We start from the raw sequence: 25,563 nt of genomic DNA, 5'->3' as shown, positions 1-25,563 counted from the left end.
TGTCACATTATTTACCTGTGCGATAGTACTGTACAAAATCATTATGAAAACAATGAAGTAACGCCTAAAACTCTTCACCATTTTCCCTGTTGAACAATTTTTACCAAAACAGCCCATCACAAATTCGGTGTTTAACAGATGTTTCAGGTACACAGTGATTTTTAAGGGAGATTTGTTGTTGTTAATATGCAAGTGAAAGGTCAGCCTCGCAGTTCCAAAGACACTTTCAAAATGTCTGCCTCTGGTTTGTAAATTAGGACTCTTCGGCTAGAAGACCTGCATTTAAAATATTTGGTGAACCTGTCAGCAGCTAACGGTGTGAACAGATAGAGGAGCAGGGCTCCACAAGAAACACTGCCTTAACCCAAACCCAGTGTAGCATTTTCTGCTCTAAAGTAGTCGCTCAGTCTTGAGGCTGCATGGCTGGGAAGCAGCAGCCACGTACCACGAGCAGGGGTGCGTGGCAGACGAGCACACACACACGTAGTACACAAGTATAGCTGCAGCTCCACGCATCCCCACCAGCCCCTTACCAGCTGCGAACACATCCAGTTGCTTACACAAACACACACATATTTCATCTGTTAACAAGATAAACACTTTGTTACACCACCCATTTCATCTACATCTACCCATTTTTTAATTAAAAAAAAGCTCTCATCTTTTTGCATGTTTTTCTTATTTTACTCATCCATTTCTAGCCAAAGCATCTTTGTGTTAGCTGGTCTTTTCTGTCTCTCAGCATGCTACACCACTTCTCTGTGCAGCTTGGGAAGCATCTACACTTGTCCCCTTTTTGCAGGAAGATGGACCAGCTGGGTCTGCCTTTTCTCTAGCATCTGATTTAGCCTTTGGGGCTCATCAGTAGTGGTTCCTGCTGCTTTTACAAGGCTGTTGGACAGAATACCTGTGCTCAGAGCCTACCTGGCAAGTACATACTAGCGGTTATACACAAATGAACTTTCATGTCTGTAATAAATTAAAGGTTTGATTGTTTTAAACGTTTGTATTTAAAAAAAAACAACCACCAAACCACTTTGCTTGGGAGGAACAGTAGCATGACACGTGACACAAGACACTGACACAGGTTACAGAATCTCTACGAGCACGGAACTGTTTTTTGAATTAAAAAAAAAAAAAAAAAAAAAAGAACTCTATATAGAAGACTTGCACAAGCACAAAGAGTCATCCATTTGTGAACACTGTTAGCATGAGAAGGTGTTACAATGCAGCTGCCCTTGGTTTCAGAAGCAAGCACAGAGACCACTCCTGGAAAGCATGTCCCGACCAGAAAGCAGCTACGCAACCCCACAGAGCAGGCAGCCCCCACAAGCAACGCGAAGCTCCCACTCCATAAAGCAGAGAAGCCCCAGCACAGCCATCAGGGAAGCCTGCCAAGCCTTCAGAAGTTATGCTTTAGCTCCCTCTGCCTAGTCCACCATACAGGCTTTAAGAAAAAAAGACAAAAACAAGTATTCTGACTCCATCGGTTACTTAGAGTTGCAGTGAATGCTGAGTCCCTCCGCAGGGTGAATACTGCGTCCTTTCATGAAATAAAAGCACTGTACATGTTTTAGAAATAAAGTAAGTTAATTGCCCGCGGGTACAAAGAACGTCTGTGAGAGGTGGAGGAAATGGGGAACTGGAAGCACAGTGCGAGTGCCAGGCTCTCTGCTGGAGGCAGCAGGACCGGAGAGGAGGCCGGCAGATCCCCACAGCTCCACCTGCAGCCTCCCAGCACGCGCTAACCCTGTAAGCTCCAGGTCCTGCTGCTGACAGGGTGCAGAGCCTGCACTGGGTGTCCAGTGTCACCAGGCCTCCACCTACTGCCTCTCCAGGTACCACAGGCTTTGGTGGCTCCCAACACTTGTGGCAAGCCATCCTACACCACCCTCCTTTGGGGCCAGGCTCAACCTTAGACCTGTGGCTAACACCAGCCTGCCTCGAGGCCTCTCCAGCAGGTATGCCATCACCCTGAAGACACTTTTTCCTGCTCCTGTGTATCAGAAAAAATAAAGCCTGCCTCAGCAGTGGCACACGCTGTAGAATTTATAAAACCCTAAACTGTGCTCAGCAGGGTTTTTTTCCCTTTTAATATATGCCTAGTCCACACTCAAGTGCACACAAACTCTACTCTTCAATATAAATCTGGTAATCTGGTTCCTTTGCTGACAAGGTAACTGGCAACGGAAAGCATTCCAGCACTTTTCACCAGCTGACGCCCATAAGCCCACTGTGGGCAGAAGCCTTGTTAACAAAAAGGGAAAAGCTTATTTCTTGCAAAGTCACAAGCACAGGAGTTCAAGTTGTGACTTTGCTTACTGGAGGCTTTGATATTTCCTCAGTAAGCACCGCATCAAACCAAAAGCTCGCCTCCTTCTCCAGCTGCACAAGTCAGACCTGTACCAGCCATTACAAAGGCTGCGTCCTCAGCCACGGCACCAAAATGTCAATGCTGCTTTTGCAGTCACACAAAATACTTGTTTCTGTTTAAGAAATTTCTAAAACGTACTTAGTAACTGAAAAAATGTTAGCAGAGGGATAACAAAATGAATAAAAGCACAGACTAGTATTTCTGAATTGGGAATTCTAACATATGCTACAGGCTCTGGCTGCTGGGAGGAAAGGAAAAAAAAAGCTTCTTTAGAAGCAGTGTCAGAGTGGCCAAATTTATTCTGGTACTGCACACAGCACGGCTCAACGGTGCTCCTCGTCCTGCTGGCAAGGTGCCCCCTTTTATACAGCCTGCCACGTACTGCACAGCGAACAGTAGTCCTCTCAGGGAGGAATGCTGTAATTTAGAAGTGCATTTGCTAGGAAAGAATGTTTGACGGGGGAAAGCAGTCAGCTATTAAAAAAATAAAGCAAGCATTTTTTGGTTTTCAGGAGCAATGATTCATCAGGAATCCAAACCAGCTCAAACAGCCCTGAACAGGGGAACATTTCTACCAGTGGCTCCCCACGAGAAGTTCAGTGATCCAGCATTAACAGCAGGAGCCTTCTAAAGCAGCCTGGTCTTGTGTGTTTTTTTTTGAGGGGGGTGGCAATTTTTCTCCCCTTGTAGTTTGAGGTGTTGAGTTTTCTCATCGTAATCAATCAGCACACAGGAACACAAAAGTGAGGGGAAGAGGCATGAGAAGGGAAGTTCCCCACACCCCTCCCACCTCTAAGTCCATTGCTAGCCTCAAAAACTTGTCTTCACACTGCAGCACACTATGCCCCATTTACTTGTACTTCTCTTTGCAATTCTAACTCAGTTTCCAATTAGAAAAGGATTTTAAGCACTTATCTCAGCAAATTCAACTGACTTCTGAGTACTACCAAAGTGGTACATTGGAAGGAACCCCCCGAGCAACACCTTTCTGAGCAGCAAACCTTACAGGTTCCAGGTGCCCGCTCACCTGGTAGTAAGCACCAGGTTTATTCCACGTGTGCAGCACAGCACGGAGCCAGCAGCACAGTCCCTAGGCAAGGTACAGCCTAGTTCCAGATCAAAGCCTTCAGAAGAGTACTTATTTTGGCATGTCACAAAGCCAACGAGGAAGTGATGCCAAATGGGACCTGGCTGCACACCCGTAAAAAATCAGCTTTTAGGGATGAGTATTGTCTAGCTGTTTTTTTTCCCCCTCCAACTATGGCATTTGCAATAGTCCCAAAGCATAACACTAATGAAAAATCTAATGAAAAATCAAAACTCTAAATAAGAAGTCTTTTCATTAAGGATTTTTGATTTAAATAGGGGCCTCTGTATATATCTCAATCAATTTAAATTAGTAATCTGCTCACCTTCCCTAATTCCTATTATTAGCACGTCAAGTTTGACTGAAACCATGAGGGTATGTTCAAATGGATTAGCAACTTTGTTCAGTGAAGGCCCCCTGTGGTCTGGGGCACAGAGGACAAATCCTGGGACTTGAAAACTTTGTTTAAATAAATGGTCACAGATAACCAGAATAGGACATGAACTAACTTCAAAATAATTAAAAAACACACAAAAAAAAAACATTAAATGCAACACATGTCAAACAGGAAGATGTACGTTCAATTCTGGAGCGGACCCATGGAAGTCATTTGTAAGGAGCAAATACATAAGAGCTCACTTTGGGCAATTCCCAAAGTACTCCCACGACCTGCAGAAACTCTGAAGAGTGCATTGCACCTTCAGCAACGTGCATTTTAACTTTTCAATGTACAAAAAAAAAAAAGTTTTAACTTGTCACTACTTATAACAAGCGTGATTTTAAGGAGCACCTTTCAGCTACAATGTTTTTCTAGTTTCTATGAAAGTTATAATCATTTGTGAATCAACTTCTTGTGCTGTATTTTGAAGCACTTCTTAAAGAATTTAATAAATAAAAATCCTTAAACTACTGGCCATTCTAACTTCAGGTTTATGTTCAAAGAATTTGAAGAAACACTGGTTTTCTATGAAAGCACCTACTTTCAATCATTTAACGTCAAACAAAGAAATCCTTTAAGGTTACCAACTAGCTTTGCCTCGCGCTACTCCTGTGAGTCACAGCAGCTCCTCAATGCCTACGTTTATGCAGCAATCACCACTGCAGCTCACTGGTACAGGTGAGTGACACGTGCAGCCTTCCACCACTAGTGTTAGAAGAACCCTGCGCTTTGCCAACATTTTAGTCCGTTAGTCGCGCCAGACAAGCCATGCTAAGCAAACATGCTAGCTTCCACTTCAGCTATCACTAACATCTAGAAATACTTTCTATTTCAGATGACCACATGCTTTGTTATAAGACAGCTCGGTTCACTCCAGGCCATTCCCTTCTAAAGAGAGACTAACGAAAAAGTTGTGCAGAATCCTTATTTGCCCCACAGAGAGATGAAGCACAACAGCGACAGAACAGACTTCCTTGGACTGAGTATACCTTCGGAAGACGTTCCCCTTACCTCTTAGAGACTCTGTAATGTGCTGTGGTCAGTTTCCCAGTCTCGGGGTCATGAACAGTAGCACGGCTCAGCTACAAAAAGAGAAAGGACAAGGGCTTACCCACCTAGTAGGCTGCTTTTTTGCCAAGCCACAGGTGTTTGAAAGGGTTCCGATTGGTCTGGATGGTATGCAATGCTCTTAAATTAGCAATATTTGAACGGCAACAGAAGCTTGTAGCTGCCAGGTCCAAATCAAAACAAGTTGGTTGGAAAAATTTGGTTAGATTGTCCTTTCACTTTTTTCCTCCTTTTTTATTTTTTTTACTTTTTTCCTTCAGAGACTTTCTGCAAATAATTTATGATGCTGAGTTTCACAGACAGTTCCTCTTCATGCAGAAGTTTAAATCCATTGAGACTTTTGGTGTGATGCAGAAGGAAGGCACAGCCAATCTTTAATCACCACTACTGAAACGGGGAGGGTTGGCGGGAGGTGGGGATGACAGTTTCTTTTTATAACCAGCCAGGCTTTCTCCTGAGGCACATTTTGGAACACATTTGTTAAATTCAACACTTGACTTACTTTATCAACAGATTGGAAAGAATATGGAGCCCAATGAAAAACAAGCTTGCTTTCTACCAAATCATCAGCAAGTAAAAGAGCCCAGGTAGGACTCAGGACTGGACAGTGATATTCTGTGTGACTAATGAACATCCACTGAGCGTGCCGCTGCAGCTGTCATGCACATGGCAATGACTTCAAGCATCTCTTACATCTGTAAAGGCACTCGAAGTGGGCTGCTAGATTTTGCAGAGGAAAGGAGGACAATTCTGGGTTGTTGAGAACTGCAAGGGGAAAGGGAGTATAAAGAAAATGCAGAGTCCACACTGAAGGTTCTGTAGCATCATATATTTTGGACAATGAATTACAGACCTATTTCTTGTGTATTTTATCATTTGAGAACACACACTGAGAAGGTGACCCAAAAATAATAATAATAATAACCAAATATACCCCCAGAACTTCTAGCTGAAGGAAAAGACTGAGAAACTCAGCAATAACAGCCTGTTACAGGATCTGCATGTAATAAAGCGGTGGACTACAAAGCCAAAGTTGTCTTTTTAGACCACCTCTTTCTTCCCCATAATGAGCAGAATCTACGTACTCATTACAGGCCCCAAACATCTGGCATAGAGCTCTCTTACCTTTTGCTAATTCTGTAATGTGCCGTCTCCAAGGCTCCTGTTATGGGGTTTGAAATGGTGGCTCGCCTCAGCTGTGAAGCGAACCATCAGAATAGTTGCATTACAAAGCACATACTGCATCACAGCAATCCGACCATTCAGAAGCCTAGGGGGAAATGTCACACTGGGCCCCACACAAGCCACCCGGTCACCTCCTGCGGTGGTTTGTCTTTTATGGAGTGGGGGTGGGAACTCAAAGCCATGACAGGGCAGGACGGGGAGTCTCCACTTTTACTAAAACAAAGTTTTTGATTTTTTTTAATATATTTTTTTAAGTGTGTGTGTGTTTTATATATGTATGTGCGTATACATACATATATTTCAGAGCATTAGAGAAGATCAACTTTTCCAGGAAATAATGTTTCCACTTCTGGAGCAAGAAGAGCAGCTGTCTGAATAAAATAAACTAGAAACTTTCATTTTCTTCATACTGCAACAGCTGCTGGAAACAATTCAGCATTATGACACACATACAATCGGTCCTTTGTTCACGCTCTGTCCGGTGCATGTAAGCTGAGGTTTACAGTTAACTTGATTGCAGCATTGCTTGGATCTTGTATAAATGAAAGACGAATAAAACCCTACCTTCTGAATCTTTCTGTACCAGTATCAGCACTGAGGTGAACTTCTTTAACACTGACTGCTAACAAAAACAACTTGCTACGTGTATTTTACATTTAGGCTGTGTTCCTACGTTACAGGGAGTGAGATTCTTGGCTCAAGGCTTTGCCCTGCCCTTTACTGCGCTCCATTTACTGGATACCATCCCTTCTGTTAACATTGATCAAGAACCTTAGGTGCACTATTTTACTTTGTTCTTGTAATGTCAGGCACTCTCCATACTTTGGGATAAGTTCCACATTTCGGTGGGCTCTAGGCTCAACACAGCATACCAAGTAATATTTTTCTGTTGTTAAAAAAAGTAAAGCAGGGCTGCTCCTCCCCTACTGACAGGAAGAGGTATTAAGGACTCTTAACATGCAGCCTCTCCTCATCACGTGCAGACACATAAAGGAATCAAGTCACAAACTGATTCCAGAGAGACTCCCAGGGTGAATAATAAGCCTTCCTCCTGCCAGCTTACACCAGAGCAGCAGAAGGCTGGCCACAGATTATGCAGCCATGGCTTTCGAGAGGCAGCAGTAGAACATCCCTGGCACCAAGAAGGCAGATGACGATCTTTCTGCCTCAAAAACACAATCCTCCTGCTGCACTGGTTACTGAGCCCTACAAGGCCTCGGCTGTAGGAAATATGTGGAACACTAACAGCAGAAAAATGCTTTCACATAACTGAACCGTGAATCTGCAAGTCTTTGCCACAAGTTGAACATCTGATAGGAAGACAAACGTCTTGGCAAGTCCTGAAGTTTAAAGTCACCATGTGTTCAGACCTCCATACAGGCTGTATTTTCAGTGCTAAGCCTTACTTCTACGCCATAAAGATATGATTCAGTCACATTCCACAGACGTAATTGCCAGAGCTTTTGCAGCAATAAAGGGGCTTAATCAGTAACAGACAAACTGCAGCAAGGCTGCCTGCAGGAGGAGATGTTTTACAGGTTACTCATACTTCCTTACGGTTCTGAATGCTACCTCAGAAATACGATGCATCAGCCTTTAGAAAGCTTTAAAATCTACTTCTAGCTTCCTAGTACTCAGTGTGGTGACCAAGGGCAGCCCCATCTGTGATGTGCCTATGTGTAACTCACAGCTGCTTTACTTGGCAGCAGACCGAGGTAACAGTTTGTCCTGTATTTGATGTATTTATTCCCCCAATCTTCACTTGCTCAGCTCTCTCTGAACAAAAAGACATTTAGGCTCAGAAAGGAGTAATAATCTGTTTAGACAAGTTTAAATCTTATTTTAGAAGTAACTGGTAATTGGTAGAAAAACAAATCAAATTCACTAACTGCCTCCTAAATGTACATCTTGTGATGCACAGTCACGCCAGCTGGATACAGATGGCCGCTTAGCTTCTTGTCCATGCTGGACACTCCTGTTTACTTTGACAGCTGATTTGGCCTGGCTTGTTTGGCCTTCAAAACAAGAACCTTGGGATCTGGATTCAGAAACAGGATTTGATCAGTTGGACTTGTGAGTCAGAAGCAGAGCACAGCTGGCTAAGTACTGCCTTGTTAAAGCTCTTTCTCTTGCAGGTAATTTCAGAACCTGTTAGAAGTCAATTTTACGCTGAATGGACCATTCATTATTGTCTACACAGTAATATGGCATTCCAGGACCAGAGGAGTGCCTGCCTTTCCCTAGAAGACTCTCTTCTCCATGTTACAGCCTTTGCAACTACAGACTTTAAAAATAAAAGGAAGCCCATCTGATGCCAGGTGCACTTCAAGTCAACCTAGCTGCAGGATGTTTGTTTTCTGTTAGACAACACTCTCCTCCTCATCTGAAACAGCGTGCACCAAAATTGTGTCTGCCAGAAGAGCCTGACAAGTCTGCACTGCTGTCACCTAGCTCTCCTAGTTACACAGAGTTTACAGCTTCCCTGAGGACTCCTATGAAGAGTATATCACCAAGAGCTACAAGGTGAGAAAAGCAATGTGTGAGTACACTGCACACACATCTGCATTCAAGAGGAGATGGTCACACTCACTTGCACAGAAAACTACAAGCAGAACTCGAGATTCCAAAAGGCAAAGAAGTGTAATGCATTTACCCTTGGCTTTGCTAGCTCTTTCACAGTTTCAATCTCTTCATCGGAAATGATATCAAGGAAGCGAACAATTCGAGGTTTGTCCCACTCGTCTTCCTGTTTGACGGGGCCCAGAATGTACCTAGGATTCCGGTTTCCATCATAGTAGCGGCAGAAGAGTCTTTTCTGTCTCCGAGGGGTCTGAAAGCAAGATGAAACGAGATAATCAGGAAACTTCTATAATATTGCTAACAAACATTAGATGTCCTGAGAACAAGAGGTTGGAGCAGTTCACATTCCCTACCTTAGTATTATGCTACAAAAGTAAGAGATGCTTTAAGCCTGAGAAATCAGTGCTTCAGGTAAATTAATATTACTCTTTAATACTGCAGCAAGCAGTACTTTACGCAGTCCTATTCAAAGTGATTTTGTCACTGAAAAAAACACACTTCCGTTCAATACCATACATCAATCTAGACTTGTAACATCCATATTCAGTTAATTACAATTGTTTAGTCATTTTCAGTTAGCCTACAATAATACTTTTTCTCTACTGGCCAGAAGAAAACAGGGAAGAAATCCAACACACGCTAATCCCCTCCTCTACGTACTCAGCCAACTGCTACAACAACTTCCTTGCTTCCACGCCACATACAAACTCTGGACATTGTTTTGTTACGGTTGGTGTCATACACATGAAAACAGTCTACTCCACTTTACCATTTTGAGACCCTCCCCACGGCACAGCATTTCGTACTTCCTTCTCTCAGGCAGGTAATCCTTTTTCTTAACCTCAGTTTCCTTCTCTGTCTGCTCTTCTGCATCTGTACTGGACTTATTGGCTTCTTTTTCTTTGGCCATGATATATTCAAAATATTTCATGTTCCCATTTGCTCTTTGATGCTCAGGATCTGTTGAAAAGGAAGCAGATCTTTATCACTGGCAGGCCTACAACTTGCAAAGAAGCATTCAGAAGAGGCTATTAGCAAACCCAAAAACAACAGCTGCACACCGCTGCTATTCAAACAGGAATCACAAACACCTAAGCTGGTTTGAGAGCCCTCACAGGAAGAGTTAAAACTCTCAGACAGGCTGGAAGCAATGCTAGCCTGCAGTATGCACATGTCTTTACTCATCGGCAGAAAATCACCCAATGCACTGTCAGAGAAAAGCTCAGCTCATTCACAGGTAAGAAACTGCTCGCTCTGAGGCACAGGGGTCCGAGCACTAAGAGACCAGGGCTGGCCACTGCAGCTGATCTGACCAGGGAGGGAGAGACAAGGAAACAGCAACGGCCAGGCAGAGCCAGGACAGCGTGACTGGCTTTAAACTCAGCGAATTCCCTGATGGGAATTAAGAGTTCTGGTGACAAAGCGGTATTGGTAGCGGAAGAGAGCAACCCTGAACCGTGACACTTTCTGATGCGGTCATTTAGAATGTTATTGCCCATTTCAACTCAGAGCAAAATAAAATGTATGGTAATGTAACTCTTAGTTGACTGAAAACTACGTTGAGATGTTAATGCTCAATAATAATCTATTCCAAACGCATGTGTAGAAGCCAGGAAGACCAAGAGTCCTCAGCACAAATCTAACAGACGCTCAGTCACGGAGCTAGACCTTGCTGAGCTTCAGGCCTCTTTTACATACCCAGTTCGAGAAGGCGTTTGGTTAGCATCATTGCTTTGCCCAGATCCCCCTGCTGATACACGGCGTAACTCAGGTAGTCCAGAATGTAGACCTTATCTGCAGAAGACACTTCTCCCTCATCCAGCTGCTTCAGAGCTTGTTCCATCCAGAGCTCGGTGTGGTAGTAGTCAGCCTCCGTGTACGCAATCTTTCCCAGCTCAAAGCAATCTTCAGCTGTTAAAAAGGATTTGTGCTTTACACCTGTATTTGAAACAAAACAAAACTAATGATTTTCACTGAATTCAGGATCACTCCCCAGAGCTACATTCAGTTATTTCCTATTCTTCACAGCACAGTTTATTGCTGTTCATGTTGTGGTCTTCAGCATCTCCCTTTGGTGACAGCTATTTGTTGAAGACTCAATTTAAGCATTTAAAACCTGTAAACCTTTGACAGAACACGTAATTGGCTACATGCAGTTTTCCATTGCCAGGAAGCCAGCGACTAACTAAATGTCTTTACAATTTGTGGAAAATAAAATAAATCCTCTTTCCTCAAAACACAAAACACTTTAAGCCAGAGCAATAGTAAGCTAAATAAGAAGTTCCCGACGTCTGTTTTCAATGGCATTGTATTATTGCTTCCAGAACATTCCTGAAGCACACAATGTTAGCAACAACTCAGGGGAGGAAGAAAAAGAAAACATCCATAAATTCCCAGCTATTCAAGATTTTTGAAGTCAATGTTAAAACCATTTTAAGAGACCTCTGAAAGATTAAAGCACTAGCAAGCAAATTATAGATTCCTATTTTTGCCACTGTAGATGAAGGCCCACTGAAAAACCAAATTTCATCTTGTAAAAAGGAAACAAAAATATATGAGATAAAGTAAAAAAAGGAAACTAAGACAAGGAGGGACTAAGAAGGAATTTTTATTCTTGCCCAGGACCTGCCCATTCTAGAGCTAAAATTAAATTTCTGATTACATCTTAATCATCCTGAATTTCTAACAGCAGCTCTCACTACTGTGTTCCAACAGGGAAATTCTTCTGTCGAAGAAATGCCTTAAGAGATGAAATAGCTGAAGAGACAGTCCAACAAAAGGAATATCCTGCAGACCTTTGTTTCTGCTCACTAATTAAACATCTCGCAGTCCATCCTGGGATGGTCAGTGATTCCAGGTTTGAGCCTAAAGCCACCTGCAAGCTCTAAGATAACACAAAGCTTAGGGAATCAGGTACAGTGCTGCTGTGTGCTCTCAGGGAGGCACAAACTGATCCTCTGGAAAGAGTAGCAGGTTGCACAGTCATACTCTAGTACATTTAGGAGCAACATAACATCCACATGTGAAAAGGCAGCTTAGAAGGGTGCTAAGAAAATATGCCCTAATAATTAAGATAAAGAAACAGCATCGCCTGTAACACACGACAGAGAATTAGTAAGCAATACAACAGTAGTTAAGATTCTGATCAAAACTTGGCCACCTAGCAACTGAAAGTTCCCTGGGAAAGGAGACAAGGAGCACAAACAAGTGACTGTGTGGGATGCTTCTCTCTGTAATTTTAAAGGTGAAGAAACCAACCTATTTTCTTCTGTATTCTAGAGTTTTGGGGTTCTGCGATTACACTTCGTTATATGCAGTTTGGACAGCTCGTTGCCTCACAAGAAGCAAAAAAATACAGTCCACCCAAAGCATTTTGTCTTTATTTTTGGGCTGTTTTAAAACAAACAAACAAAAACCCCTACTTTTTGTAGTAGGCTGAATCTGTAGCTCTTTGAGACAGTCTTGAACTAAACCCAAAAGCAAGGTTATACATCATAACATATAAAGCCAATTACCCTTAATTTTATTAGGCATTTGACCACAATGAGTGCTTGCAAAAACACAGATGGATTGTACAAAGCTGATTTTTTGCCAGTTGGCACAATACTGGTTTTGAACAGAAGAAATGAGATGAAAAAATAGCAGAGAAGATTCTTCTGGCAAGGAAGAAGAGCGTCCTCTACGTATAAACCTGCTAAAGGTTACCTTGGCAAGCTCAGGTTCTTTGCATGCATATGATAATGATCCCTGTCTTTGTTTTTTCAGTTTATGAAGCTTAAGTTCAAAGAAACAGAAGTTCTAACCTGAAAGGCCCATATTTTCAATGGGAGGGACAGGGATATTAAACAATAGAGTTATTGTTAAAATACATTGCATTGTACAACAAAACATGGTATCTGCCACTGCCCAACTACTTCAACACAAGGAAAATACTCAACCAAGCATACTGATTTTTTATTAAAACCTATTAACGCTAATTTATCTTACCATAACTAGAAGGAAGATGCAGATTTTTTTTAAAGAAATATTCAAGTTCTAGCACAAGCAGAAAGTCAGCACATGATTAGTATGACAGAATAGAGTGTGAATTCAGAATGAAGCCTGCATCCTGTGCAGGGCATTTCAGCCCCATGAACTCTGAGTGCGGGCATGAAAAAGCCCAGCAGGCGGGGAAGCCGCACGGCTGTAGCTTCCGACAGAACCAGCACAGCAGCGGACTTGACAGGACACCAGAGCGGGTCAGGCCCTCCTGGGTGCCTCTTTACCAGCACAGCCTGATGCGACAACTTCCTTTTTCTTGATGTGTGGCAAATGATATCTTACACCTACATCAGCCAACAGTCAGCAAGCCACATTACACCACATTTCATAAATTATTAGCTAATTCAAGTGTTTCCTGTTGCTACCTTCTCACAGCGTAGTCAAACAAGATGGAACCAGTGAAAGGATTTATCATTGGGACCCTGAGCACAAGTTCACAGTGTGTTCTGCAAATTATGCCTGTGACTCTTACCTGGGAGATTCCCTCTGGAGAGGGTGTCTGTATCCAAATTATACGTGTCTTGAAGCCGCAGGAGGGCTTTTGCTGCACCAGTTTGATCTTCATCATTTGGGAAGAACTGCCGTTGGATAGTCATGTTGGAGATAAAGCCTGAAATGACAGGGAAACACTTGGCCTTCTTTGTCCTAGGAATTCTACGAACGTGATGCACGAAACAACTCCCTCCTCCAGGGAAAGCAAACATTTAAGGAAAGGCCATTAGCCTTACACAGCACCAAAAAACACTGCTGAGTTTGGAAACAAACTTACAGGAGTACCTCTCAGGTTCCACTCAGAAACTATTTTTATCTTAACATGGAAAAAAAATTACACACTACAGAAAGACCACCCCCACCTGGGGAATGTTACCCATGTTATATCTATAGCTTTTGTAACCATTCCATGCAATCTTCCTCTCAAAAGGCTTTTCATTCAGTAACATGGAATTTAAAAACAATTTAGGATGCAAAAAATAAACTGTATGAATAGTAACCATGTAAAGATTAATGCTGGTCAATATAAAGACGAAAAACAAAGATGCTGGCGTCTAACCTCAAACAGCTTTTCAAAAGACTTGAGACAACTAACAGGCACTAGGAAGCCAACTGCTTTCTGGGGACTTGGGCATTAATGTGCTTACACAGAAATTTGAGAAACACACATAGGTTTCTCAAGAGCCATCTTCACACTGTCCTGAACTGAACTGGAAACACATTTCAGCACTTTGATTTTTTAATGAATGAGTTTGCTTGTCAAAATAAAGCAAAGGAACAACCAAAATAAAAACTTAAAAGGTTTGGGAGCTTCTTTAAAGAAGCATTAGGGTGACGTTTACGGAACGAAAGACAAGCAGGTTACATAAAGTGAAACACTATTCTCTTTAGGGACCGTTGCCTGGTCATTAATCACATGCAGCCATCTGCCCTGCTACAAAATGGCCCCACTTCTTGCTGGTGAATGTGCGTGCAACCTCTGCTGCTGCTTGCAGGGCCCTGCAGCAGAGCTGACACGTTACCCTCTCCTCAGGGGGAGAGCTGCCCCAGTTTCCCCCTTCTGCTTTAGCACAGCCAGGAGGCCCACGGGCTGCTTGTGCTGTGGGGGAAGCAGAACCAGTGTCTTGAAACACACAGTCACCAACAGGAACGGCACGAGCAGTCAGCCCTGATGACCTACATCTGAACAAACCAACAGCCACCGACACCATTTTTTTTTCAGAAAAGTGACTTTGCTACTTGATTTCTTTGTCCCAAGACAAGTTGTATAACATTACCTCGCCAAGTGCAGTGCCAATAAACTGTCAAGTTCATCTAACATCCTACAGTTGAAAAATATGCCGCATGACCAAAAGCAGACAAATGCAATTCCAATTCCTAGCAACAAAGCACACCTACACAACACCTAGCTGCAAAACCATCCACAAAACAATGAACTAGCCACATTTATGAGTTTTGCCCCATTCTTAATGCTCCTTTTTAAATATTCAGGCTTGATAACATTATCCGTCTATGGAAAGGCTTTGTACTTTAAAAAATACCATATCCTTCCGCTCCCTTTCAGCCTTACTTCTACTACACTCTGCTTCCCCCAGTATTTTCCCTTTTCCTCACAATTCAGTCAAAATAATCCCCTCCCCACTCAGAAGCTGGTGTACTGTTCCAGGCTTCTGGCCAGCAGGTGAGGCATCTTTTCAGTTGGCACATTCAGTCTCTCACAGCAACACTGGAAATCTGAATGTGCTGAGTTCCTATCAGAGACTAACACTGAGCTCTTCTGAAAGCTCCATGCTTCATTAATGTTTAACAAACCTAGACCTGATGTAAGCTACTTGTTGAAACAGATTTGCATAGGTGAAATATAATTAGCCCAACTTCCTTGCAGTAAAAATCTTGCTCATGGTCAACTGTTATTTTATGTTCTGTTACCTACTGAAGAGCTTTTACTCTTGTGCAGGAAAAGAGGCAGCAAAGCGTTTTCCACACTAATTCAGATTCGTTCCACAAATGGTTGGTCTCTGCCAACATTCGGGTTTCACACCATCACACCTTAACAACACTGGGCACATCAGCAGCAACAGCACTTGACCATACCCAAAGACAACCCCCACTGTTTTGCACGCAAAAGAGGTTTTCCCCCCCCCCCCTTTTATCTTTTCCATGGAGTTGTCAGACTTACAGATGAAACTTTCTAACAGACTAGTTTCCTGGAAGTGTACACAAAGCAAGCCCTGGTACCCTTGCAAAATTTGAAGCCTCCAAAGAGATTACTCAGGTTAAACATCCCAGTTTACCTAAATATTTGTAGAACTCCAATGACCGAACACTGATAGCAAAATGGCTGGACTGCTAGGAATTTTTTTTTAAACATTTTTTATGAAAGCATCTCAAAAGCAGACTTATAAATTTAATTCAGAGCATTACCTGTGAAAGACATGGTCCAGTAAGTTCAATTATAACGTGATTGTTGCTTTTACTACAGGCATACTCACCATCTGACATGTCCTTCAGAACCAGGCTCTCCAGCTCACCCCACTCTGTGTTGAGCCGTTTCATCAACTTGAATGCATTTACAGGATGTCCCAAAAACCCCTCTGGGTCTTTCGTAGCAGTGTCTGTCAGCTGATCTAATTTCTCTGCCCATCTATAGTGAAAATACATATTCATTAAAATCTGTTGTAAAAAGCCTGACAACAAAGCTGATGTCAAGCCATGCAGCAGTCTTGGCTAATAAAAATCCCAAATTGCAAGCTTTTACATTTTCTGTATTTAAAGCACTTCTGGAATGAACACAAGGGCACCTTTTTTTTTTTCCTTTAAAACTTCTTGAGGGGCAGCCTAAATCTCAGGCTCAAGAACTTGGGTTTCTATTTTTGCGTATCACAGAACCACCTAGGTTGGATGAAGCCTCCAAGATCACCTAGCCCAACCTCTGACCTAACACTACCAAGTCACCCACTAAACCAGATCACTGAGCTCTGCATCTAAACGTCTTTTCAAGACCTCCAGGGATGGTGACTCCACCACTTCCCTGGGCAGCCTGTTCCAGTGCCTAACAACCCTTTCGGTAAAGAAGTTCTTCCTAACATCCAACCTAAACCTCCCCTGGCACAATTTTAGCCCATTCCCCCCAAAAGAAGCACTCACACAACCCCTGAGAATCAGCAAGAGCTGTTTATTGCCGGGACATCTTGCAGGCAAGCCTGCGGGATGTCCGTGGTGTTTGGTGGCCCCAAGCTAATGCTTGCGATGGAGCCTGAGCAACGAGCAGGGGGCTTCACCGCACTGCATGGCTGTCCTCGCACACAAGGCCTGCTGCTCGCCTGGCTCTTCTGGTCTCCTTCCTGCCGCCCCAGCTGGCAGTCAGAGGGCCCAGATGCTCAGCGAGTGCTGGGCCAGCTGCAGGGGGCCTGTTTTACAGGATCTGCAGCAAAGTGGTGGCCACGGTGGCCTCAGCAAGCCTCTGCGATGGAGTGGCCCACACGTGGCCAAAGGTGGCGGTGCTGGGAGCGGCCTGGAAGATGCCCTCCTGTGGACAAGGAGGAGGGTTGGGGGGCTGAGGGCCCCTTTTCTGGGGCTGGCTCCCCGGGGCCATTTGGCTTGCCAGAGAGAAAGGCTGCCCCTCGGCCACAGGGACTGCCCTGCACCTCCCAGCCTATGCCCCGGGTTTATTTCTAACACTGTTTTTTGGGCAATTTCATTCCATTCTTTACGGAGAAGAACAGAAGCAAGGTGCATCTCCAGCCCTAATTCCCACGTGCGCTTTGTGCTCCGAGTGAAGAATTTCTTCCTCATGTCACATCTCATCTCAATCTCCCCTCCATTTGCTCAAAGCCGTTGTTCCTGGTTCCATGGCTACACTCCCTGACAGAGTCCCTCTCCAGCTTTCTTCTAGGCCCCTTTTATGGGTAAGGTTAGGTGGCCAAACAGCAGGACCGAGCAAACTGCAGCCTCCTCTACCTGGTTCCACATGTTCCACATGACATTTTCCAGTTCAGGCTCTAGCCTCTCACCAGTGTAACACAGAATCATGAAGGCTGGAAAAGACCTTCAAGATCATTTGGTCCAACCACATCACCCACTAAACCATGTTCCTACACACCAGCTCCAACCTTTTCCTTGAATACCCACCAAGGACAGTGATGCCATTTCCCTGAATAGACAACCTGAATACTATTTCCTGAATAGACAACCTATTCCAATGCCAGCAGAGCCATTATGAATTTTCAAGCAATGAAAATTTTTGAAAATTTTGAAAATGTTCATTTATATTTTCAAGCAATACCAAAACACATTTATCCATATTTTTGATAACTTTTTGTAAATGCACTTGACTTCTAGACATGCGCTCTTCAATCTGTGGTAAGCACCACTGCCTTCCACACTATAAACTTGCATTAAAGAACATGTAGCTCTCAGGATCTCAGATGAGGAGCCCAGATCAAGTTTCTAGTGCTGTAATTCTAAGAGTGCAAACCTCCCTCACTCTTCCAGTGATATGATCCATCCACAACCCCAACACACTCTGCAATAGGCAAACAGCCATTGTTGCCCGCCTCCAAATAACCCAGCTTCCCCTCCCTGCCCAAAACAAAGCTGACCTACAACACGAAGACAAACAACAAAAGCCCATCTGCTGTTCTTGTCAGCAGCAAAGTGGCTGACATGGTTCCCTCCCAAACAGTATGCTCGCAGCGCTCCTGTGGACCAACCGCAGCTTCTGGCAAGCTGAAGGCTGAAGAAAGTCATTTCAACAACTTGCCCATTCACACTGCACACGCACAAACCCATTGTACATCTCCCACTGCACGATGATCAAACCTAACAATGTGCTGGAAGTCCCTGCAACTGTCAGCCACAACCACAAGGCCACGATTTCTTTCACGTAGTCTCGTTTCACATAAACCTCAACCGCAAGCCACCCACAAGGTGCGAGCCATCCTCCCCATCTCAGTGAATTACCAGCTTTCAGCGAGTTTAAGTCCATGCAAGCTACTAATGTCCTTGAGCTAAAGCACAGAGCCCAACCAACTCAAAAGATGCTGGCATTTTTTCAGCTTCTCTGACAGTTATTTCATTTTTTTCTCCCCTGAGAGCAGCCACCTCCAATATAATAAAAACAGAGCTGTGAGGCTTACACGATAAGCTATATTTACATAGTTTTGTTATCCAGACTTCATGTTCCCAGCTGTAAAGAATATACTTATGACATTCCAAACCTGTGAGCAATTCCAACTCTGCATTTTAGGTGGTAAAAATAAATGCAGTCTGACAGATCTACCTTTCCTCCTGGATGGCAGAATATAACCCATAAAGGCTAAAATAAAATTCATGCATCTACCTAAAATGGCTTAATCACCCTCACTGCAGTTTTATATACATTTTTGAAAGCCAGGAAACCATCCTGTTCTGCAATACAAAAACTTTATTTCTAACTCCGATAAAATCTGAGATATTGTGCATTTTACATTTATATCAAAATACAGCATGTAGGAGACTGCTCTTGTAGTGGGTTTTTGGTATTCATTAGTTCAGCACTCGTGGGCAATACGGCCACCCCAATGCTGATCAGAGCTTTTACATCTGGCATACGTGTCAGTGCAGCCCTTGTAACACTCACTCCTGGCTTTCAGTTTCCAGTGAGCACATCGTCAGGAAGAACTAATTCCCCTTGGGGACTACATGCAACCAGGAGCTGAGGTGAAGACACCATACAGAAAGCAGGTTGATCAGATTTCATCATCAGAAAGCTCCATAAAACAAACCTATGGCTTGGAGATAACTTAGGACAAAAAACAGGAAAAGCTTCTAGTTCAATCTTTGCCTCAGAGGCAAAATTCCTCAAATTTAACGAGCCTTGAGAAACACTTTTTACAAAAGGGTGGACTCAAATTATTAACTATTAGCATTACGAAACAAGCTGCTTACTTTTTGATCTGTTCCAGCTTGCTTTCTTCTGCCTTGATGTAGTCTTTTAGTGACACCACCAAATCTTTTTCTGTATTAATTAAGTCTGTCATATGACCTAGAAGAAGGAAGAACAGCTTAGTTAGACAAGGAGAAACAAAAAAAAAAAAAAGGAGAACTGAGATTAGAGGAGTTCTTCCTCTCTTCTGCTTTCTTCCCTTCTTCCTTCCCCGAAGTCCTTCCATATTTAAGTAATCTTGAAGGACTACTTGAGTAAGGCTTCTTGCCATTTTTTTGGAGGAAGAAAATCTCACGTTGGACAAAGCTTGTTGCCATGGCAATTAGCATAATATCACATATTTATTATTAGAACTAATTCAGGATTCATTTGGAAAAGGAAGCAGTTTGCAACAGAGTAAGCTTTTATCTGAGCACACATAATGTAGAGCAAATAATGACAAAGCTAAGGAAATATACAAAGACTTCATCTTTGACACACAATACTAACCCGGCATTTTATTTTTAAGATTACTTGCATGACATCGATGGGACCTCGAGCAGACTTTGTTATTAGTTAATAGCTGCTTCATTTCCTGCAAGCAGGCAGCTGGCAGGTTCCCCATGAAGCGATGCAGCTGTGTCACACGGCATCAGGACACAAAAAAAGGGTACGCTGACAGACAGGTATCATTAGGTACCTCCAGCAGTTGCTTTGCTTGCTTCTATGTATCTGCAACCGTCTGCACCAACATTGTGTCTGTAACTTACTACCGGTGGGAATATGTAACAAATACAAAGCCTACCCTTGGTCATTAGACTGACTGGACCAACTGAATTCAAAGCATCTTTCTCTCAAAGGCAAGAAGTCAATCAGGTCCTGAGAACTAGGAAGTGGATTTGGTTCTGTACCAATTAAAGCCTTGCACTCCGTTAACACATCCCCGCAGGATCAGCTTTGACAGCCATCAAGAAATTCTTTCACCCACAGCATATAGACCGAGGCATGTCTCACCAATGGAAGTGAAGAAGTCCGTATGGGCATAAGAAAAAGGCAGCAGAAATCCAACAGCTACAGAATACCAAATCTTGGGGAATGCCATGGCCATAGGTCAACAGCTGTCACCTCACCACGGACCTACAAAAGAAACAAAGCAGGTAAAGCATCACTCTTCACCCCTAATTTGACTCTGCCCCTGGAAGAGACAGCTTATTCCCTCTGGGCTGCCCCTAGCTCTTGAGGCAGCAGAATTTCAGCAGCAGTTCCACCCTCGATAAGCTTGAGCACACACAGCAGCTCCCAAAGAGGGCTGACACGGTTCTGCTACTTGCCAGTGCTTTTGGATTTTGTGGCAGGAGATGAAAGAAGAGCTTGGTGACAGGGCCTTTCCAAGCATTCTTCATCATTTTGCCATCTATGACACACTGCAGACAGAGCCAGGGCTGCTTCACAAAAAGCACAAAAATCTCAGGACAGCTAAGAGCAGGCACTCAAGGAACACATAATAAGAAGTTTATCACCCAGGAAAAAACAGTTGCCTTCGATCAAAGGAGGCCAGTGGAAGAAGCAGGAACAAGCCCGGGAAGAAGCAGCCCAGAGTGCGGCTGTAGCATGCTCCTGCCCTTCAGCTGCCCGCTGTCACTACGCCAGCACCCCACCAAGAGCAGCCCCACCACAGAAGGTTTCCCCAGGGGCTGGCCCACAGCAGGCGCTGCAGGAGCCCAGGGCGGGCACACACAGGCAGCGCTCTCTCCCACGGACGGCTGCCAAGTTCACAGCCTTCCAAGAGCCTGAACCCTCGCGACAGACCAGGATTTCCTCACTACTGAATGCTTTAGAAGTAATTAGGTTCTCTTGGAATTCACGAGATTTAGTTTTTTCCATATGCAAAAGTGTATTCTATCTCCTCAGCTAAACCAAAACGACCATATGTGCAAACAGAAACTGTTCTAGAGAAACTCTTCCAAAGGCAATACAATTAATGAAGGGGGGGGGGGTGGGAGTAACATTCCAAAGTGGCTTGGCCTGCTCAGGGAGGAAAGCGATTCGCTTTTGGTTGAACTGACAGCACAAATAGGGATCAACATAAAAGCAGGTGTGCTGCTCCCACGTGGTGCAAACAAACTCAGGCCAGTGCCAAAGTCACACCTGAAGACAAACCATTCAAGCCCGGCCCTAAACATGATGAACAAAAATCTAACTCTGCAGGCGGCCTGTAATGCTTACCTAGCTGTCAGCATAGCCCGGGGCTGCTGATAACATCTGTACAACTCTAGTTATTTATCCTGTGACTAATGTGAGCCTCGTTAAACCTGGCCTCCAAGCGAGTAATTGCTCCAAGTTAACAAATCGCATCCCAGTTTTCTTGCAGACAAATTTCTTCTCACTCTTTCCTTAAGGAAAGCTGTACCCACGCACACAAGGCCACTGTGCACACCTGCACTCTTACTACAAACTGCTCGATTCACATTTTGCTCTGCAGAAAGCTGAGCCTCCGGCTCATTCAGCAGGCACGCTAATACATCTGTGAATCAATTACAAAGCACAAACAGTTCTACTACATGGTAAATATTTGCTCACACTATCAGTACTCAGAATTCATTGAGCTTTTTGTTTACGGCACTCAGGGAAACACAAGGAAGGCTCCAGGACATTACTCTTTACTATTAATCAATAGGAGCCCTGTTTCCTAAAACATAAACAAGTGACAAAATGAAAACCCAGATGACGACAAGAGCTACGTCTCCTCCCCACCACCGCTCCCAGTGACAGTCTCCCACCTCGTACAACAGGAGGTTCCCTAACCAAAGCCTGTCCAAGCTTTGGGAATGTTTTTCCTCCTCTTTACAGCCTGTTCCAGCACTGGGCTGGCTCTGAACACTGTTCCAGCCCTCCTCCCTCCTGCCACCTTCACCGACACGCTGCAGAAGAACGAGTGGCAACAGGCACAAATTGCAACAAGGGAAATTCTATTTAGGTACAAAGAACAAGTTTGTCACGGTGACAGCAGCTGAGCATTGGAAGAGGTCGCCCCAAGAAAAAGGATTGCCCATTCTTGGAAGAATTTCAAACTGCACAGGCCAGGCCTGCGTGCAGCCCAGCCTACCCTTCAAGCTCAAGAGAAGGTCAGACCAGATGACATCCAGAGGTCGCTCCCAATTTCACTCTTTATTTTGTTTTATTTTGTGTCTCCTGCGAGGCCTCAGACTGCTGCAGCAGCTGTCAGCCACCCAAGATGACTTCCCTCCGGCCAGAATTCGGAGTTGGAAGCAGAGCCCAAGGCAGCGGCCAGCCAAGCGCTGGCTGCCCTAACAGCAGTTGCTAAGTAGCACGGCTTCCAAAACTTCTGCAAAAGGATCGGCCACAGGTTCCCAAATCAAAGAAAATAAAGCTCGCTTAAGAAAGATGCTGGGAATCTCTCAAACACACAAGCTGCCAAATAAGTAGGCTTAATTTCTTCCTGTCAGAGGGATGAGAAGCCTCTCCATGTTATTGCTGTCTGGCTCTCCTCCTCAGCTGTGGCCCTCAGGCACACACAAAGATGGCATCTGAGCGTGGTGGAGAGGAGGAAATCTACTGCCCACACGCAGGATGAACGGCTCTGGGCCCGATTTCAGTGGGAGGCCGGCTGACAGCTTTCACACAGGAGATTCCTATGCCTCTGGGAGAAGTATGGTTGCTAAGCTTTGAAACAGTAACACGTGACTGAGCATGAAAAAATGATTGGGGAAAACAAACAAACATAAAGATACAAGCAAAACAGAGCAGCAATGAGATGAATGACATTGCCACGCATGGCCCAGGATTCCCCAAACAGTAGGGATAGGCAACAAACATCATTTCAAATAACGAAACTTTAAGGTAGTTTTTTTCTGAGGACTTTTACAGATTTTGTCTCGTGGAAACAGAGCTGCCAGAGCCATGTCAGAGCTGACATGCACACAGCATTCATGCAAAGAAAACTATAACTAAGGCTAACTACATAGTGATAAAACCTCACAGCAACCAAAGCCATGCTGAACAGATTGACCAACAGTACTTATTACACAGTTCTCCTCGCCATCCAAGAGTTTTTTTATTAAGGTAAAAACTAAGGGACCTACACTAATGCGAAAGTATCAGTTAAAGAGAGCTGAGATTGGGGGAGAAGAGGACAGTGCCACAAACAACCAACACTGCCCTCTGCAGCAAACCTCTCCTCTCCAAACAGGGACCAAGCACGAGCCTCAGGACAGGGCCTGCTGGGAAACATGCCTCCAAATGAAAGAACTTTCCCACAGCCCTTAGGTACCAAGTACCAAGAACATGCGGCTGTCAGCATTATTTAACGGTCACAGTACAGAAGGTATCAGAATCCCGCTCCTTAAGTTCTCACACACTTTTAAATCCATTTTTGAAACAATGAAAAAACAGACTTTCTAGAATCACCCCTCCTGAAAGCACACGGCATGCTTCAGGGTTCTTTTTCATTACAAAGTTGTAAGGTAAGTACTCCTTTCAACAAGCCTTCTACTGCTGTGTTGGTCCTTTTTGCTGGCTGGCAGTACACCCGAAGGACTTGGTGTTTCTGCTTTTATTTTGAAAGGAATATAAAGCTGGCACTATATCGCATCCCTAAGATGTTAATTATCAAATTTCTGCAAGACAGAAGCTGTTCACTAGTACGTGTTGAGAATCAACATCCGAGTCAACACTGGGGAGGTGTGTTAAGTTTCATTTATTATCTGCTTGAAGACAGCACTCTGAACAGGGCTGTTTGTACGCAGATTTGTAAGCAGGGACTGGAAGCCAGTTTTCTTCTAGGTCTCTTGCACAGTAAGGCTGAATGGACACAGCCCTCCCAGAGCCCACTTGTTTTGACTTTGTGAGCCAAGACAACGAGCACTGGCAATGCAGCAGAGCATTTATCTTATTAGACACAACAAGCAGAAGGCTATCCTGCTATTTATCCTTCTGCTCAAGGATTAGCAGAGCATCTATAGAGCTAAGACATTTTCAGACACTGATGGTGATTACAAAGAAAGCAAGAAAATCCCAGTGACCAACAGCTGAAACACATTAACAGATAACAGCTCTTTTAGGCTCAGTTTGGATCCCGGGTTGCTCAGCAGTAGCAGAAAGGCTGTTTCTCTCCCTCCAGGGGAACAGCGAGTCCATCCCAAGTTACTGGAAGAACTGCCCAGAAACACGGGGTGCAAATGACAAAGATGCTGTTTCAGCAGACTTTATTTACAGTTTTTCTTCTGTTAAACAGAGTCAATTCATAAAATATATTTTTTTTCAACACGTATATTCTGGCATATATTTCAATGTGTTTATTTTTGGATGCATTCAAGTATATTTTATATTGGGACACTTTACAAAAAAAACAACCAACTTTCTGTGGCTATATGTCAACGTGGAGGCAGAGCTCTCTCAACTTCTGTTTACCCTCCCACTTTTTCCACAGTGTCACTCCTAATTTGTCATTTTCAGGTTTCAACCTGCACCGGGTATTTTCTAATCTAAACGCACACCTCAAAATCACAGCCGGGAAAGCTAGGCTTTAAAGGCCCTCATCGTGCAACCGTGTTTAAACCTCCCCTGGTCTAATAGCTGCCTTCTTTTCTGGCTCCACACACAGCTCTCGCTGTTTGTTAGCGCTGGCGTGGGAGAGGAGCTGAGCAGCAGCTCTGCCTCGCACCCCGCCTCAGCTGAGCCTGGAGATGACCCGTCACAGACAGAGCCACCCGTCTGTCAGCAGAGGGAACCACCCCGCGCCAAACAGCTGGTTTTTGCTGGGGGATGAGGCAGCGAGCCCCGCTGCACAAGCTTTTCATGTGGTTTGCCAGATGGACCAGCCCATGCGAAGGGCAGAGATCGGGAGCTGCTTTTAACAGGGCAATGGTTCAAGAAACGGTGCTGCCTGCCCACAGCTAAGTGAATTAACATCTAGGAGAGACTGATACCACAATCACTGCTGAAGTGGCAGAATTAATACTTTTAGTACAGGCAAATTCAGGCATATTCCTGTTGCTTTGAGTCCCAGAAAAACAAAGAAATCAGTACCGGTTCTGTCAGCATGTGACTAAAAAGCAGCGCAGAATACTCTAGGTCAAAATGAAGTGATCTGTGGAATAGTCCAAGACATTTAAATGCATGCAGCGAGGATCCTGAAGCAACAATGGGTGCTGAACAGCACAGTGGAGAACACCTCTTAGGCCAAAGGCAGGTCTCTGCTTCCCAAACCACTGGGGAAGTCACTGCCTTTCCTTCCCATCCCCACCAGAGCACTGTCTGCACACTTGGCTGAACAGCCTTTTGCCTCAGAAAAAGCTGTCAGTTACAAGTAGAAAACATTAAATGCAGCTTCTTCCATCTGCCAAAGCCTTGAGCAGGGAATCTTTACCTAT

At 44.1% G+C, this 25,563-nt stretch overlaps 1 protein-coding gene across 6 annotated transcripts in view; it reads right to left on the bottom strand.

Annotated features, from left to right (window-relative positions):
• The window catches only part of P4HA1 (prolyl 4-hydroxylase subunit alpha 1), a 40,389-nt gene that overhangs the window by 9,279 nt on the left and 5,547 nt on the right, over positions 1 to 25,563 (bottom strand). For 3 of the 6 annotated variants that reach the window (XM_072040311.1, XM_038181324.2, XM_072040312.1), the window contains exons 2-9: positions 20,186 to 20,308; positions 19,195 to 19,291; positions 15,759 to 15,910; positions 13,247 to 13,384; positions 10,432 to 10,671; positions 9,503 to 9,693; positions 8,807 to 8,983; positions 4,912 to 4,982 (exon numbers count right to left, since the gene is read on the bottom strand). In XM_072040311.1, the coding sequence (XP_071896412.1) occupies positions 4,912 to 4,982; positions 8,807 to 8,983; positions 9,503 to 9,693; positions 10,432 to 10,671; positions 13,247 to 13,384; positions 15,759 to 15,910; positions 19,195 to 19,291; positions 20,186 to 20,279 (1,160 nt within the window). In that variant the 5' untranslated portion in view covers positions 20,280 to 20,308. Of the gene's footprint in view, positions 1 to 4,911; positions 4,983 to 6,093; positions 6,165 to 8,806; positions 8,984 to 9,502; positions 9,694 to 10,431; positions 10,672 to 13,246; positions 13,385 to 15,758; positions 15,911 to 19,194; positions 19,292 to 20,185; positions 20,309 to 25,563 lie in introns of all 6 variants that reach the window. The other 3 variants (XM_038181325.2, XM_072040313.1, XM_072040314.1) reach the window with 1 other exon arrangement.

Source organism: Anas platyrhynchos, chromosome 6 (genome assembly GCF_047663525.1).
Source record: "Anas platyrhynchos isolate ZD024472 breed Pekin duck chromosome 6, IASCAAS_PekinDuck_T2T, whole genome shotgun sequence".
NCBI lineage: Eukaryota > Metazoa > Chordata > Aves > Anseriformes > Anatidae > Anas > Anas platyrhynchos.
Note: the sequence above shows the minus strand (reverse complement) of the source record. Positions and strands in the feature narration are given on the sequence as shown.